This window comes from Aedes albopictus, chromosome 3 (assembly GCF_035046485.1).
Source record: "Aedes albopictus strain Foshan chromosome 3, AalbF5, whole genome shotgun sequence".
Classification (NCBI taxonomy): domain Eukaryota; kingdom Metazoa; phylum Arthropoda; class Insecta; order Diptera; family Culicidae; genus Aedes; species Aedes albopictus.
Window position 1 is genome coordinate 345,451,308 of NC_085138.1, and position 18,164 is coordinate 345,469,471.

The 18,164-nt window shown below is 39.1% G+C and overlaps 1 protein-coding gene across 50 annotated transcripts in view; it reads right to left on the bottom strand.

The window, feature by feature from the left end:
* The window catches only part of LOC109421922 (sodium channel protein para), a 521,170-nt gene that overhangs the window by 308,809 nt on the left and 194,197 nt on the right, over window positions 1-18,164 (bottom strand). For 39 of the 50 annotated variants that reach the window (XM_062855155.1, XM_062855143.1, XM_062855166.1 and 36 more), the window contains exon 8: window positions 13,456-13,488. The exons of the other annotated variants lie outside the window; for them this stretch is intronic. In XM_062855155.1, coding sequence (XP_062711139.1) covers window positions 13,456-13,488 — 33 coding nt within the window. The remainder of the gene's footprint in view (window positions 1-13,455; window positions 13,489-18,164) is intronic. 50 annotated transcript variants of the gene reach the window in all.

Consider the following 18,164-nt stretch of genomic DNA (forward strand, 5'->3'; position numbering starts at 1 on the left):
GGCGGGAACGAAATCTTCAAGCAAGCGTTAGATTGGAACCCAGCAGGGCATCAGAGCAGAGGCAAACCCAGAGGCTCATGGCAGCGCAGCCTCAACAACGAAATCAAGCAAATCGACAGACATTTGACCTGGCCAAGGCGATGGCGGGCAATAGCTCAGGATGGAGATCTTTCAATTCGGCCCTCTGCACCACCGTGGGTGCCCAGGACTGAAAAAAAAATTCTCAGCGTGAAATCCAAGTAATTTGTTTTAAAGTAACTAACTGTTTGCGTTGATTGGTTTCAGAATTTAACATTTTGGACCAATTTGCATAGCTCAGCTGCGGATGTCATGATATTCCGTCAGTCAGTGTCAACGCCGATACCGGTTGTCATCCTCCCGTCACCAACCTACGCCAACGACCAACGACACCTGCCAATCGTCCGAAACTAGGTGAATTCCGTAATGCTCCCGTAAACGCTGTTCATCCGTCCTCACTCATTCTCTCGATTGTGCCATCATCCTTCACGGGATTCGGATTTTCCTGATTTCGATTTGGCAGAATTTCTTTTCAATCCACTTATTCGAGCGAGCATCATCCATTCACCCATCATCCGTTTGCTTTGCGATGGACTAGATGGACATGGATTGTTGTTCCTCGTTTGTGTAGGTGTACGGTGCGCGGTTGGGGTTCACACTTGAAAATTCGTTGAATCATTCCGAGAATAGCTGGAATAGTCGGTCAAACCATCCAATCCCCCCAACACGGACGTGCGTCCTTCACGTTGAAAGCGCAAGCCTTTCCACGGTATGTTAGGTATGCATAATATTGAAGGGGTTGGTATGAAATGCTCCGTTGATCGAAAATCGACTCTCTCGTTTTACATGTATATGTGTGCACAACTATCACATTTGTGACATATCTTGGTACTTTTTGATAGTGTGTATACGGGTTAACAACAGTTCGCGAATTGTAATCGTACAGCATCTAGAATTTGATAAACATTCTGGTTTACTGTTTTGTTTGATCGTCTTCAGAATTCTTTCAATTGTAAGCGGTCCAGATTTCTGAATGATTAAAAGATTTTAAAGCTATAAAATTCCGGTTGGTAATTTGACGAAAACGGTCGTCCATCAATTACAATAGGTACTTCTCAAGACTGAAATTGGCCCTCCCCTCACATAACGCATTTCTCCCTGCTGTCCCCATAGTAGACAGCAAAGCGGAGAAGCACCCACTAATCCGAACGTCGGTCGGTCGGTCGGCCGAACGGTTTGGCAGGAAATTAAAATCGACATATTTGTGTGCTATCGGGCGAACGATACATCAGATGTCCATACACAGACACACCCACACACAGCCAAACCTTTACCGTGTTTCCCATGAGTTCCGGGGAACAACGTACAACCGGGGCCAGGGGCGGGCGCCGGAATTGTGATATACCCCGCATACCGTGTGGGGTGGGTGGAGTGTGAAGCATGGCCCATTAGGGTGCTCCGGAAATGCAATCACCTGGTTGATCCCAACCGGGTTTTCCGCCCCGCCCCGTCTTGGTTTCATCCGTCGCTCGGCAGGGTCAGTCAGCTGCGATCCGAATTCGACCGAAGTATTGACCGGGTGATTGATATGAACACGTGCTCCTCGGAACGGAACGAATGGTTCAGCTGTGCCAGTTATCCATCGCGCCCTAGTGTAGGAAGATTGGAGGCCTTGCCACCAAGTGAAAAATCGCACATTCAGCTGGAAAATATTGACAGCTAATATAGAACGGGGTAGTTTAGGGCAAGGTGAATCGGATCGATCTAGCTGTTAGGGGAGAAAAGGTGGAACACTGGCAGTGGTGAAGAGAATTGTTAAAAACTGGAATGCTGCGCTTGATACTCATTTTGATGTTGCCAAAGTGTTGAAAAGTCATCAAATATCATTGCAGGAAATGTTCTTGAAAGATTATTATAATATTTTAAAAAGTACAATGACAAAGTTCACCCACCCACAATATCACTTTCATGATAATGCATAGCTTCCGGCTTAGAATAGCACTACGAACTGTCTGTTCCGGGGTAAAAGTCTACCAAACTAGTAAGCCCAATCCAAGGTGTCAAGTGACCAGTGCTGATGGATGAACGGTTGAAAGGGCGTAAAAGATGCTTTATCGTAGATAAAAGATGCTCGTAACATAAGTAGATCACCTTTTCGTTTCGCGTTACTCTCTGAAGGAATACTTGCAAAGTTTTCCGGACCATCCCTGTAGAAATTCCTGGACACATTTGAATTTTTAATGCCATTCTTAGAGCAATTCCTGAACAAACTCGAGACTTGCAGAGTAATTTTGGAAGGAATCCAAAGAAGATTTCTTGAAGAAACCACTGGAAGAAAATCTGAAGGAATTCTTAACTTTTGATTTTCTGAAGTAACCACTAAAAGTATTTCTCAAGACATCCATGAACGATTTCCAGAAAGAAATTTTATGGAAGAATTTTCGAGGAAACCCATGGAAGCTTTTCCAGAGAAGTTTTTGAATAATTTTCTGGTGGATCCTCTAGAGGAAATGATGAAAGAAATTCTGGAGGATTAGGTGTCTTTATTAGAAAGATTTTCAGACCGAGGTTCATTTTTTACAATGCAATGGAAAAGTAAAAAAAAAACTTGCAAAAGGAATCCGTGGAAGACTTCGTGAATAAATTTTGGGAGAACTCCAAGGAACTTCAATTATTGAAGAGCTCCTAAATGAATTTCTTGGATAATTTCTAAGAAGCTTTGGAGAAAAATCAAAAGGAACCCATTAATTTTCCAAAGGAATTTCTTGAAGAATTCTTCAAGGAATTCCCAAAGAAATTCTCTGAAAGATTTTTAATAAGAAATACCAATAGGATTTTTAACAGAAATCCACGGAGAAATTTCTGAAGATATCCCTGGATGGTTTTCTAAATGAATCCTTTGATAAATTTCTGAATTTTTGAAATCATTTCAAATTTCGAATTTCTGAAAGAATCCCTGATATACTAAGAATGCTTTTAATCATTTTTTAGATGTCTTTAGTTGCAAAAACTTAGCATTCTCATAGATGCATTTTTTCCGCAAAAATATATTTAAAATCAGATTGGCTAGAGAAGCTATTTGCCTGCATGAATAGAAGCGCAAAAAATACGTAGGTTATTTTAATCAAGGGCATTCATACTGGGAATCATGAGTAACTTGGTGTAACCTCGATGACAATACTGAATGAGGTCTATATTCAGGTCTATATTGAGGTCATCAGCCTCTTTCTATCAACTCACATCCCTACCTCCTCTTGGAAACTCGTAGACTGTTTCAGAGATTATAAATACACTTTGTTTGTTGAACAATATAAACTGTTCTGAGGATTTCTTTTTATGTCTTTCAGAACACAGCATGTTGTGATCCATATTTTTATATTTCCTTTCAATTGTCATGGTATTTACGGAAGCTGTCGAGTTCTGAGAAAATTTACTCCATGCTCCAACTTTGCATTTACACAAAGGTGTTTTTTCATACTTTCAACGTTATGTATCGCCAAATACCAAAAACTATCCAACTCTTTATCATATTCACTTTCCCAACAAGTTGCCAAAGAAATACCTTCAATAAAACCTGAGAAAAAAAACATTTCCACAACATTTTTTCTTAGATTACGTTTCTTTTTTTTAGGTTTTCTATGCAACATAAGAACTACCACCTATTTTTTAACGGTTCTGAGCACTTTTAATTTGAACTAATTTATTTGTTCAGCTCATTTGAAGGCAAAGCTTGTCATACTATAAAACGGATGTAGTAAACAAAGACATTAGCTTTACTTAACGTTTGTTGCTACTGGGCTTGTTAAGTGCTAAGAAATTAGAAACACAAGGCTCGCAATGATGATTTTCGATCAAATATTCATGTGAAAATTACTTATACCAGTCGAGTCTTATCATTATAATAATTTTTATATTTTGTTTGGAAATGTTATACATATTTTATTTACTTTTTTCTTTTTCATTATTCATTTTTCGACTGGTTTGTACAACTTTAATTTTTAAACCTCTAATTTACAGAACCCTATTTCACAACTTTTGCAAGAAACTTTAACAAAGTTAGCTTTATTTGCTCCGTTGGAATGCCTACTATAAGAGCTATAAGAAACTTTTTTGAATACTGTGCTCAAATTGAAATGGCAGCCAATAGCTAGTGTATTTAGAATTTCTGAAACAGTCTATAACTTTATAGAACCAACTGAGTGAACCAACTCTGGAGGGAACTTTTGTTGAGGGCTGACAGAGACAGAAGGAGGTGGTTGCTTCTGCAAAAATGAGCATCAGTTTTCTTATTCAGGAGGTTAGGAGTGGCTTCTCTGGGCAGCTCATTAGACTGATCAAAGCGACGATGGACGGTGTAAGAAACTGCGTAAGGGTTTCGGGCGATCTGTCTAGTTTGTTTGAATCTCGCCGGGGACTGCGACAAGCTGATGGACTCTCATGCCTGCTGTTCAATATTGCCCTAGAAGGTGTTATGCGGCGAGCCGGGCTTAACAATCAAGGCTCGATTTTCACGAAATCCGGCCAGTTTGTCTGTTTTGCGGATGACATGGATATTATTGCTAGAACATTTGGAACAGTGGCAGAATTGCACACTCGCCTTAAACATGAAACAGTAAAGGTCAGACTCACTGTAAACGCGTCGAAAACGAAATACACGCTGGCAGGCGACCTGGACTATGCTCGGGGAGAACATGCAAGCACTCGAAGTGTTCGAGTGTCGGGTGCTTAGGACCAGCTTTGGCAGTGTGCTGGAGAACGGTGCACCCAAAAGCACCCAAAAAGTTTGGCATCACCCAAAATAAGGAGGAAAAATAGAGTTACCTAGAACCAATTAGGTTGTGAGTACCAGTTGCATTTTGAAAGAGAATTAGGGGGGTCATAAGTGATTAGTGCCTCAAAGACCTGAAATAATCACATTTTAGGGTGATGCCAAACTTTTTTGGGTGCTGCAATATTCAGTATGAGTGTTGCAATATGCGATTCCATATATATGGCGGGTAGTGTAAGTAGAATTAAGTAAACTTATATTCTTCGATTCCGTTATAAACCTTGTAGTCTGCTGACGCCCTTAAGGCATCTCCAGATTTCTCCAATTCATTTGGAGATGAACCAGCCTCAGGCTGAAAATCTCCCTAATAAAGCTAATAGTTAGGGTAATTCGCCAATTGTTGAACGGATAGTACCGGCATTTTTGTTTTTGTTTGTTTTTCCGTGCATAATTCCATAATTCCGACTCTGAAATCCCTTGCAAATTCGTGGGTCGCTCCTAACCCCCTCTGTAACGCCCTGAAATACTCACGGGACCACCTTAACACTCTGAATCCCTCTGGAACGCCTTTGAAACCCATTGAAAACCCCTGGAACCATCCTGAAGTCCTCTGCAACACCCCTGGAACATCCCTGGAACGCCCTTGAAACCCCATGACATGCACGATTAGGTAAAGTGGAAAAAAAAATTTGACAGTCATGCTAACATCGTAGGTTATGTCAGTGTTCAACAATTGGATCCTAGATGCATAATGATAGTGTGATAAGAAAAATATTTTTTACAAATGAAATTACAATGAAAATGTGATTTTAAACAAGGTTGAACTGTTAAGGACATCCTTCCAGATCTTGTAACTATGGTGTGACTTTGATATTTGTGGTCGATTTGCCAGCAAAGCTTATTTCGTAAGAGCAATTTCTTAAAATTAATTTTAAGAATTGTGCAGTTTTCGTATCATCAGCGGTACAAAATTTGCAATCAATATTTATGACGTGAAATATGTATAATTTTGTAACATAATTGGAGCAATATCGTGACACACATGTATACGCATCTACATCATACGTTTACATTGAGCAAAAATTACTTAAGTTAGATTTATAATAAAATTTTCAGTAACTGTTCAACATTTGGGTGGTGTTCAACAATTAGAGAATTACCCTATTACGCGGCCGCGTAAATGAAAAGCGCGTAAAAAAAAGACCTGACTGTAGTCCCTCTATTGGATATTTATTGACTACGATCGTCTGAACTATGAAAATATGTGGGGCGCTCTGAGACGCAAGAGAGTTCCGGATAAAATCTCGTTAACCTCGTCGAAGCGCAATACGAAGTAATTACATGCAGAGTCGTATATAGAGTAGTGCGGGGCAAAAGTTCGCACCTAACAGACTTCACAAAATAACTAATAAACGAAAAGAAAACAATATCATTTTTCTTCGTTAAACGGGTCCCTATCATGTTACCTTCAAAACGTAGTACTAGATTTTTTCGCGTTCCTTTTGTAGTTTTAGTAATACAATGTTTAATACAAGTACTCTCATGCGAACTTTTGCCCCATAGTGGGGGCAAAAGTTCGCATTATGCGGGGCAAAAGTTCGCACCTTGTACAGGATAGTTTATTGGTGTGATGTTCATTTATTTAACTCATGTTCGTCTTTTCACTCTTGCCATGAAATCTGTTTCCTTCTGTTCTTAGCATTACGGCCCAACTGGAATACGACCTGTTTTTAAGCTTTTGTATAGAATGTGTTTTATGAAGACTTCCACAACTATTAACTAAGAGCTGTCCTTTCCAGCGTTACTGAAGTTTTCAAAATACATTGTGGGGTGTGGGGTTATCAAAGAGATACATGTTGCACAAAATACATGAAAAAAAAACAAATATGCAGCAAAGCCGTTGAACGGGACCGTAATCGAATCTTGTCCCCGTCAGTATGGTGATGAGTTATAGCTGTCAATTTACAAACTAAGCTATGAAAGACCCCGGTAAAGTAGAGTAACATTGATTGATTGATTTATCTTTATTAAAGAGACTTCTAGAGTAACATAAGAACTTCAGAAACATACGATAAGGCAAGACGTGGATGAATGTTTTAAAATGTTTTTAAGCCATTTTTCATTTCTCGATTTAAATGGGTTAATATAAAGTTTGCCTTACAAATGAACTTTTCACAAAACTAAGTTCAAACCCTCTGCCGGAACGATTTCAGGGTGCATACTATACATATTATACATATATAGGGTAAAAGCTCCCTTAGTGGAGGTAGTACCAATAGTGGTGGTAGTGGAAATTTAGCACTATTTTGACCAAAAAGCTTGCAAATGGCATTTTTAATAGATGCATCATACCTAATTAATAACATTAATTCGGTTTTGTGTTCAGGATTTGGCGGAAAACCTATTTTAAAAAATTATTTTCCTTTACTTTTTTGTTCCTTTACACCTATAGTGGTGGTAGTGTTCCTATAGTGGTGGGTCCCATAAGAATTCAATGGGATGCGCCACTATAGGAACCAATGTTAAATTTTACCTCCATAATAGGAACCATGTACCTATAGTTGGTGCAAGTGATTTATTAGCAAAAACTGAAATAAACAATGGTTTTTACATTTTTCTTAGCAAATTTAAGTGAAAAACTATCGATTAACGTTTTCAGACTTTATATTTTGTGGTATTATCAATTTTATTCAATTATTTTAGTACCAAGAGCTACTAATAGCACCACTATTGGTACATTTACCCTAGCAGTTTCTATACGAAATCATCATTGCTTCAAAGATTCTGTAATTATATTGATGTACTAGATTCAGAAATCGAGTGCGAACTTTTGCCCCACAGCTACTGCGAACTTTTGCCCCATTGTCGAGGTTCTAACAATGTCCCTTTCTGCAAGAAGCACTAGTAAGTTATTGTTTATTCGAGTGCACCTCTCGAACTACTATGGAATAACGATTCTCCGACATCAAGAGGTTATGAGATTCTTCTTCTTCCTGTTACAATAAATTCTTATTCCAAATGCTTCAAAAATTCTATCAAAACACCTAGAAACACATTTTTTCGCATATCTCTGCCAAACCATAACGAAATCATTCCAATTTTTATTGACGATTAACTGACCTGATTATGTGTCGAATCCATACAGATTTGTTTGGGTTCTTAACTTGTGTTCAGAAAAAGACCCACTGCGAACTTTTGCCCCGTGCGAACTTTTGCCCCGCATTACTCTAACGGAGGTTTGTCCGACTTCATCATGGTAGTTGTTGTGGTGTGCGACAAGGTGAGGCATGGTGGGAGCGATTGACCGTGCATCGAATCGTGGGCTACTTTGGCAGCCCATTACTATGTAGCATCTAAACGCCTTCGATTTGGACGATATTGTTGCCCTTCTAGCCCAACGGTGGTCTAACATGCAGAGTACCTAAGCTCAATGACCTGGGCGAACGTTCCTCTATGGCAGGTCTAACCATTAACGTTAGCAAGACCAAATCGTTGGATGTCAACACAGACAGTGTTTCAGTGTGATAGGTCGAAAACATTCAATATCTTGGCAGCCAGATCACGTCGGGCGGCGCTATGGCCCTATGTACCCCCAGGAGTGCTCAGGATACATGGACGATGAAGTTCATAGACTTCATCGCCTTTAAAAAACATGGCTATTCTCAGCAGACAGAATCCCAAGTTGATCAAGTTCCACGCCACGGTACAACCTAGAGCGACTAAATCAATCGGTTGTAGTCCCGAGACAGCGTTGCCGGACGAGAATGAGCTCCGTAATGCCCTACTGAGGACTACAGAAGTACAGTAAAAGCTGCCGTCAACGACATCGTCGGGTACGTGAAACGGAGTTTATAGACGGCTATACTTCTAAGGTGGTAGAAAATTGAGTTTATCTCAGTTCCTTGCTAACGATGAACAACATCGTGAGCCAGGAAATATAAAGGCGCATCTTCAATGGAAATCGTGCCTACTACGGACACCAGAAGAAATTGGGGTCAAAATATTCAACCCCACACCAAATGTGGCATGGATAAAGTTTAGTGATCCTTTACGGACTCACTTGTCCATGGTAAGATCAAATGAATGTCGGAGTTTTTGGGAAATTGGTATTTAGCAGAGGATAAATTTCACCGGATTGTATCGCTTTTCAACAATCATCCATCAAACACTGTTTGGTTGCATAAGATGTTAGCTAATCCTTGTTCTTCTTCTTTGTGGCTCTACGCTTCCACTTCCACAGATATTAATTGAAGGGCTTTCTGTGCCTGCCTTTACATGAGTTTGTATAATATGAGGCAAGCAGAATGATACACTATGTCCAGGGAAGTCGGGAAATGGATTGGCGATCTATAGCCGTATTCAAAAGGCTAACTGATGACTCCAGTTAAAGAAGTTGTTAGCGCAGTAATGCCGGTAAGTCAGAACATTGTCAATTTCTCAACCACCATAGGTTAGGACGAGTCAGCGGGAGGATGCACCTGGACTCCAGTGGATAGGAAGAAGAGAAGGCAGAAAAAAGTCAGATGAACAGGAGCACCACCAGGCCAAGGAAAGATAGAATGGCAGTTGCCTAGCGCGTGAAGAGTGACGCGCTCGTCATCAAGATGGAAGAGTCTAAGACTCGGAAGTCTTGAAAGCGATGAGCAGCGATGGCAAGTTCGTGGATCTTGGAGTCAACGTACGCAGTATTAGACGTGCTCGTACAGGTGAAATGGTACTCGAGCTGAAGTGCGACAAAACGTGTAAGGGCGCAACCTACACATGTCTGACGGAAGAGGTCCTTGTCTAGAGGGTCGAGGAGGGTGGACGCTTTTTTGGTTCCGTTTCGGGTCCTGAGCAGGCTTGGAAAGCGTCAGCGTCAACACGGGTCGTCACGCGAATTTTACAGAAGTGCCTCTCTCAATATCATCGAATCGGGACCCAATGACCAAGAGAGGCTAACAATATTCGCTCATTTTTCGGTCATGACGGAGCGTGACATGGTTGTAAACAAGGCAATTTCTACAACCATTATGGATTTTGTGATTGTTTAAATCCTTCACAGCATAAATGTATATCCTCTCTATCTGTTAAATACAACGGCTAGCCTGAATTTGCTTGGACCAGGTGAAAATTTTAATTTTAAAACAATATGCAAGTTTCCGTCATGACGCTTGATCATTGTAAAATGACACGACGAAGTGCATGAATGCTCGTTTTGTCTTGTGACGATGAAAGCGCCTACTTGTTCATCGTCATGGGAAGCTCACGACCAATAACAGCGCTGGTCCTGAGTATCTGTGCAAAATTTGAGCACGATCGGTTGCGTCTACAATTTGCGCATTGCAATTGAAATTTGTATGGGATTTTGTATAGGAAAACATACTTTTTTGCATTTTAGCCCAACTTATGGCTGAAACTTTTTAACCGATACTGTAAAATGAGAGCCAAGGGTGTTCTGAAAAACTTTGTTGAAGACCGCAAAGCGATCCGATGCTTGTGAAAATAGTTATAACCAACGAACCACATGCATGTGTTTATGTTTTAACATGTAAAGGAATAACATTAGCAACAAAATCATGCAGTTTCGCCAAGCAATGCCAACGCAACTTTTTTCATAAGCATCAGATCACTTCGCGGTCTTCGACAAAGTTTTTCAGGACATCCTAGGCTATGTTTTCACTTTATCGGTTACATGGTTTCAGAATAATTCAAGCTTGTTATGAGAGAAATGCAAAAAGTGTGTTTTCCCATGTGAAACCCCATACAAACTTCAAACGCGATGCGCAAAACGTAGACATAACCGATCGTGCCCAAATTTTGCACACTTATTTGGTTCCTGAAATGGAATCAAAAAAACTTTGATCTGATGGGATACCATTGAATTTTTCATTTTCCATATAAACGATGACCCACTCTAGTGGACGCGTTAAAGTAAGTAAGCTCAAGGTGAACTGTTCGATATGTTCTCTGGGCATACACGAACCACCGAAGGTATGTTTCAGGTGCCTTGAACCAGGACAGTCGTGGCTCTGTAAGAACCTGATGAAGGCAAGCTTTGTAGGCGATGTGGAGGTGAAGTTTATAAGGTACAGTGCTGTACGAATCCTCCTAAGTGCTTGATTTGTTCCGAGAGGTCTGCGAACAGCAGGAATCCGACGAGAGGCCCAATGTACCTGGCCTTCAGAAGAGCCACAGTTGACAGTTCACGGTGCTCCTTCTTTTGTTGTTGTCGAGGGACTTTAACCCGAAGGTCATTAGTCCCTTATCGCAAGTGGTCACGGTGCAAGTAACGCTGCTGAACCTGAACCACTACTGTGACGCAGCCCAGCAACTGCAATGTCAGGCAGTCGCTGAATGGGGAACGGATATCATCATCAAAGCGGACCCATACCGAGTATTCGCCGGTAGCAGTAACTGGGTCACGGATAGGTCCGGAAAAATGACGGTGAGATAGATAGCAAGTAAATATCCCGTCCAGGAGTTGGTGCCATCTTCTTACGTGTGCATAGTGGTTGCCAAAGTAAAAGAGGTCTTCCTCTGTTCCCACTATGCTCAAACGGGGTGGTCGATCGAGCAGTTCACGCAGATGCTGAACTGCATTATGGGCCGAGCTGACAGAGTGAGAGCCGGTGATAATAGCGGGTTACTTCTATGCCTGGGACCGTGGAATGGGAAAGACGCAGTGACCGTGGGGTGATGCCTACAGGATCGTGAAGGCAAAGACAAGAGGTGTAATGGCTCCTACACAACCATCTCCAGTGATACTTTAGAGGATCATCAAAAGGCTCCATCCTCGTTACGGTACAAATCCTTGACCTCATTTCGTAGGAGCACGGGGAACTGTGTTGGCGATGAGGAACTTGCAGGCATCGCAAATTCTGTAGGAGGCGGTCCCCAACCCCACACAATTTGGATCTCTCGTCCAGGTTATGCTCAGAGAAAGAAGTAAAAAGAAGTAAAACAATCTCAGTTACGAACAACGCCTAGTATGAATTATGTAAAAGGATTTTACATTTTGATTGTGTACATGTAGGAGTGAGATGAAGCACAGAGAAACAGGTGCCACACTTTACTTGCACTCCATCGATTACCTTTTTAACGGTGGATTCAAATATTTGGTAGATGGCCGATTGGTGCCCCCCCCCCCCCCCCGGGGCTTACATCGGTTTAGCTTATGTTTGACGTTTGCTTACTTTCGCCATCTTGTGGTTGCTCGGCCAAGCACAACGTGATTAGTATTGGGCTGTAACGTTTTTCTTGAAAGATTTACGTCTGTTTCTCTGTGGATGGAGTATTAATATTTTTATGTTTTTACCGTTCACAGATTTTCGTCATCAAATAGTTTAGTTAACAAAGTAAACACAATGTTCACTTATGTTCTTCATTGTGCATTTCAGTAACCAGCAGTGTTGCCAGATGGTATCAATTTCGCCGACACTATTCTAAATGAGTGGCAGTCCATGGTATGAGAGAGCAAATCATTAAGGTGAAACGGGACGCCGTGTTATTTTTCCTATCTTGCCTCTCTTTCTAACAATTTGCCTCGCGATTTTGAAGATGGTAATCTCGAGTTCTATTGCACTGGAGATGATGAAAAACAATCAGCATGTGCAGTGCAAGTGAGCATACACATACAATGATAGGTTTTTGTTGCAAAATATGAAGTAGAATCTGAGATTACCATCTTAGTAGCAACAGAGCAATGGTGGATATTTACCCGACCGTCCCGTCCGCCCTTAAACATGGTAAATTGATGCGATAGGAACCAACATTGTGGATGCTTTTTTATGAATACTGGTGTGTTACACAGCGGTAACATAACCACTACAGATGCTCTTATGTACCCAATACACGTTCAAATACATTTGAGAAAAGTTCTATTGATCGTTTACTTATGCTACGCAATGATGCAATTTGTTTGAAAGTGTATTTAATATAACAGTAGTCGATGTCCGTCAGATCTAACCTCATATTTATCTATTTTTTCGACAAAACAACACATTTATAAAGTGCACTACTTTTTTTCTGTTAAAGTCTTGAAAACTTCAAAGCATCCGTAGTTTTTTTTTTTTCAATATCGCATGACTTGAACTTTTCTAGAAATGATAATTGAAATATTCAGATTTATTTTAGTATAAATAAATGGAAACAATGCGGAGAAATATAAAAAAACCTTAAACATTATTCAGAACGAGGTTAAGGTCTGATGGTAATTCTCTATTGTGATAGAAATGTGATATAATAACGGTCCTAATGACTATCACTGCTAGTTTCGAACAATCTATTGTTTTCATAACAGAAAAAACTTGCAAATGGTTTCGGTTTTCGGCGATCGGAATCTGAATAAAATAATACGGCTAATGATAAAATTTAAACAAACAAGAGATTAAAAACTTGGTAGTGATCAAACTTTAACGCAAATGCAAAAGTGGAAAAACTCGGTGGAAAAAAAATAAAAAGAAAAAACTCCGAAACACAAAACACAAGGTGAGTGGCACTTCTTATGTTGTGATTCTCTCTAGAGGAAAATAATACGGTTCAGTTTGATCGAAAGGCATAGCAAACAATACTAGAGGAAAGTTTCCTAAAACGGAGAACTCATTTCAAATCATAACAGGGAAAACGTACGGGAAAGAATGAGTGGTGAAAACAAAATGAACGATAGAAAGAACAGTTGGAAATCTTACTTCTTTTTTCTTTTTCTTCCGACCAAAACCAGTCTGTGAACAAAATGTATTACATTGTGCGAGTTAGTTTCACTGCGATTGTTTGTTTTAAGTAGGATAAGATTGTTGTTTTGCTAAATGTAAGATAAAATGGAGAGCTTTAAATGCGCGCACGCTAGTCGCAATAAGTGGTAACTGTACTCTAACGAGCGGAATGACAAAAACAACAAATGACACCGATCTGTTGCTGTTGTGAATTTGTTAGTTAGTTTGTTTGTTGTTGTTGTTATTGTTTACTAGATGTACGAAAAACAAACGCACAAACGCAAAACGCTAGTTGATGGAAAAGTATGAAAACTAATTATTTTGGCATAAAACTCGGTGGTTGTGGTTGCGGCGAGATCTATTTTTTTTCGGTTTTGACAACAAATGTGACATTTGAGTGCGTTTAGTAGTTCAACTTCACCATCAAATGTGGTGTTTGGGTTTTCCGTGGTATTGCACTTTTGACAGCAAATGTGACATTTGGTCGCGTTTAGCAATTTCATTTAGATAGCAAACTTTAATGTTGGATCGCATTTAGCAGTTCAATTTGGAGGTGTTTGGCTCTTGAATGCATTACATGGCTTTCGAGTACCCTTCAAACAAACTGTAAAACATGTTTGAATTCTTCTGTGTTCAAACGTTGCCGAATCGTTGACATGTTTGACATTCTGTACGAAGGATAATAATATATAGGTATTTGATTCAATCAAATGCAACTTTTTATGTAAAAAGGCGCATCTATGTTGTTTTCTATTTGGCGTTCAGCGCAACGAGCATTCAATTGATTAGTTATTGATTTAACAAATAAACTGATGATTACTAGGCGATTTCTAGCGATCTAGCTATAGTTGGCAGAATACTTCAATCAATAGAAACAAATCGTGAGTAAAACCTTTGAGTGAATCAGTGTGAGTGTGATAAAGTGTTTCAATATAAGTGTGTTTGGCATTACAAAACTAAATAATGGCGATTCGAGCTTGAGATCTAAATATTGTTCAGTCAAAAGTGTAAAAATGGTGAGTATGGCGGCTGCTAGGCGTTGGTTGTTCAATCCAATCAATATTTTTTTTACGAATCTGATATATTGTTCTAGTTGAGTAAACGGTTGCTGATATTCTTTGGTGGTGGGATGACGATATGGGAGCGAACTCGTTGACTACTGATGAGCTGAGCGAAGAATGGGTGGAGAACTAGACGACGACCCGGGAGGAATGGCGATCCAAACAAACGAAACAAAATACCAATTCGATGAAAACTAAATGATCCATCCCACAGGAAAATTTTGAACAGACTCTTTTTGAAACACTTGCATTTTCGCAACTATCCAAAAGATTCCGAATAAAAAAACTGGCCAATCACGATGACGCTTGCCATCTCGAGCGCATGAGATAGAACATTTTTTACAGAGCAAACAAAACGTCATACGAACCAAAAAAGTAATGGGTGCGATTGTCAAGAAAATTTCACAAACCAAAAACCAAATCAATCCAATTCAGTAACAATAGGGAACAGTAACGAACGACCAGATAAATTCCAATCAGAACTCGCGCATTTTGCATCAATCATTCCGGGAACGAAACAGATCCCGTCCAGTCAAAACAAAAACAAATTGGGAAAACAGGACGGGCAAAAGATTTCGAGCGTTATCTCAGATCAAACAATTAAAAAAAAAACAAACAGGGAAACGTAAGAATTCGGAAATGGAAACACTTACAACGGAAATAAAACAACGACTGATTGACGGAAAAGCGGTTCGGTTATAGTTTACAGAAGGTACGCTTTGTGTAGGAAAAATACCATCGAAATATAGCGCTGTCATATATGTACAACTAAAGCGGGTTTTTTTACTTGAAATTATATTCGAAATGAAAATTGTAATTGAATATTGAATGGAAAGATGTCGAACGATGATTGTTATGAGAATGATATAAGTGTGATAACAGAGCTTACCCACTGATGGTTGCCAAACTTGATGGTTTCAGTGTTGCCAAATAATTGAACTTTTTTATTTTTATTTATGAAATAAATTGTATTGCTGTTTGTATCACAATAAATTCAAACATTCGCGAAGAAAATATTAGTGGATATTCTGGAAGCCTTCCTCGATGAACTCATGGAGGTATTATTGAAGCAACTTGTGGACCTTCTGGATGAATTTCTGATGGATCTCCTAAAGAAACTCCGTACGAGCTCGTGAAAGAATTAAAAAAAAACTTCCGAAGCAATTTTCCAAGAAACCCCAGGAGAAGTTTTCGCCAGAATTTGTGGAGGTATTCTCGGAGAAAGTCCTAGAAGAATTGCCACATAATCTCCTGAACTTTTGGAGAAATTCTCAAAAGAATTTGTAAAAAACTTTGAGTAAACTCCAATAAATATTCAAGATGGAGACCATGAACAAATTTAAGAACATACACCTTGATGAATTTCAACAAAAAAAAAACTATAGATTTATCTGCCAAAGAAATCCCTGAAGGTATTCTCGAAGAAGCTCATGGAAAATTCTCTACGGAAATCCTGGAGAAATTGAGATTTTGGCGGTTTTCCCGAATAATTTCCTGGAGAAGATCCTGAAGAAGTTTATGTAAAAATGTCGATAATGTCTACGAACTCATGGATAAATTATCGAAAAAAATCGAGTTTAAATTCTAGAGGATTCTTTTAACCCTTTGGGGACGGATGGGTCATATGTGCCAAGCCGAGAAAATCGACCATCACAAGCGTGTTCCAGACCAGCGAGGTTGCAACCAGAAAAGTGAAAATTTCGTCTCCAAAGGGTTAAAAGACTTCCCAAATGAACTTCGAATAAACCTTCGTTGGAATGAATTTTCAAAGAACATCTGGGGGATTTTTTCCGAAACATCACACAGAGAAATTTCCGATGGAACTTCCGAAGGAATTTTCAAAGAAATTCCTGGAAGAACTTTTAATGAATTTTCTTTTTATCTCTTAGTTAATTTTGCAAAAGAAGTACTGGATGAATTTCGAATAAATTCCTGGAGGTATTCCTAAAGGAACTGCTGAATAATTTCTCAGAAGAACTAAATACTAATTCTCAAAGAGATTCTTGGCGAAATTTCTGTAAGAAGTAATAACGAAAATTCCACATAAACGTCTAGAGAAATTTCCAAAGTTCGACTGATATGAAGAATTGGGGCATCCTGGGAATCTCCGTAGATTTCCTGGAAAATTCTCATAGGAACTTCTAGTAAATTCCCATGAAAAATTAAGTGGAATTTCTGAAGAAAGATCTGAAATATTTCTCGAAGCCACTCTCATCGGAATTGTTGGAATCTCCTGGAGAAATTCCAGAAGAAACCCCTAGAGAAATTTTCAAATATAGTTTTAGGGAAATTCTCAAAAGGATAACTTTTTAATGGGTACACCGAGAACATTTCTGGAAGTACTTTTGGACGTATCCACGGAAATATCCGAAGGTACTTTTGGAAGAACCCAAAAACGAATATTTGAGGTATTCCCCTTAGAACTATATGAGAAATTCTCCAGGGACGTTTGGGAAAAATTTCTGGAGGAACTTTTCTAAAAATTTCAACGAAACTCACAAAAAGGTTTCTGAAGAAAAATAACTGTAAACATTCTCCAAGAATCTGTACGGATGTTCTCGAAGGAACGTTCTGAAAAAATATCACAAACTCCTGCATGAATGTTTGAAAATTTCCAAAGTTCTAGAGGGATTCTCAAAAAAATCCTAGGGAAATTATCGAAAATTTCAAATAAACTACTGAAAGAATTCACAAAAGTCGACTGATATTAAGAATTAAGGCATTTTATCGACTATTTCAGATTTGTTCCGACTTTTTTACTTTGCTTCGAGTCTTCATAAGCAAACACATGTCGCAAAAAAAATCTCAAATGGTTGTTTTGATTCCTTAAGAATATAACTCTACCTATCAGTCAAACTCTCGTAAGCACCCTAAACTATGGAATTTTTTTGCGAATTTGGTTCTGGAATTTTTACTGTAAGAACTTTTAGGAATTGCGTGAGGAATTCCGTTGAGAGTTCTACAGGAGTGCTTTATGGTATTTCTTCAGATGATCTTTGGGAAATCATTAATTTTTTTTCTCAGGAATCCCTTAGTGTTATATATTTCTTCAAGCCTTGCCTTTGGAAATCCTTCCAGAAGTATCAGCTGAAATTCCCAAAGGAACTCCAAGAAAATTCTTAAATTGACTTCAAGAAAAACTCCCCACGAAATCCCTGAAAATATTTGAGAATATATTCCTGTAGAAATTCTTGAAGAAACACCAAAACCTGAAGGAACTAGCAAAATAAAAAATCAAAAACAATTTCTGAAAAAAATCTTGATGATTCACTTTCCATGCATTCCCGAAGATTTCCAGAAAAAAAATAAAAAAAAACTTCTGGAATGGCTATGAAAATCGTAGTTGAGTTTCTGAAGGCAATTTGGGAAGATTTCGCGAAGAAACTCCTGAATAAATTTCAGTGAAAAACCCCTAGAGAAATTCCCAGATGTACTTCTGGGAGAATATTATTTTATTATGGGCACACTAAAAAAAATCCGAAAGTACTTTTGAACGAATCCACGAAAATATTCTTTGAGAAATTCTCGTTAGAACTGTGGGAGGAATTCTCGAACGAAGTCGGTGAAGATTTTTTGGAGAACATCAAGGCGAAGTTTTGATGGAACTCATTCTTAGAATTCCTG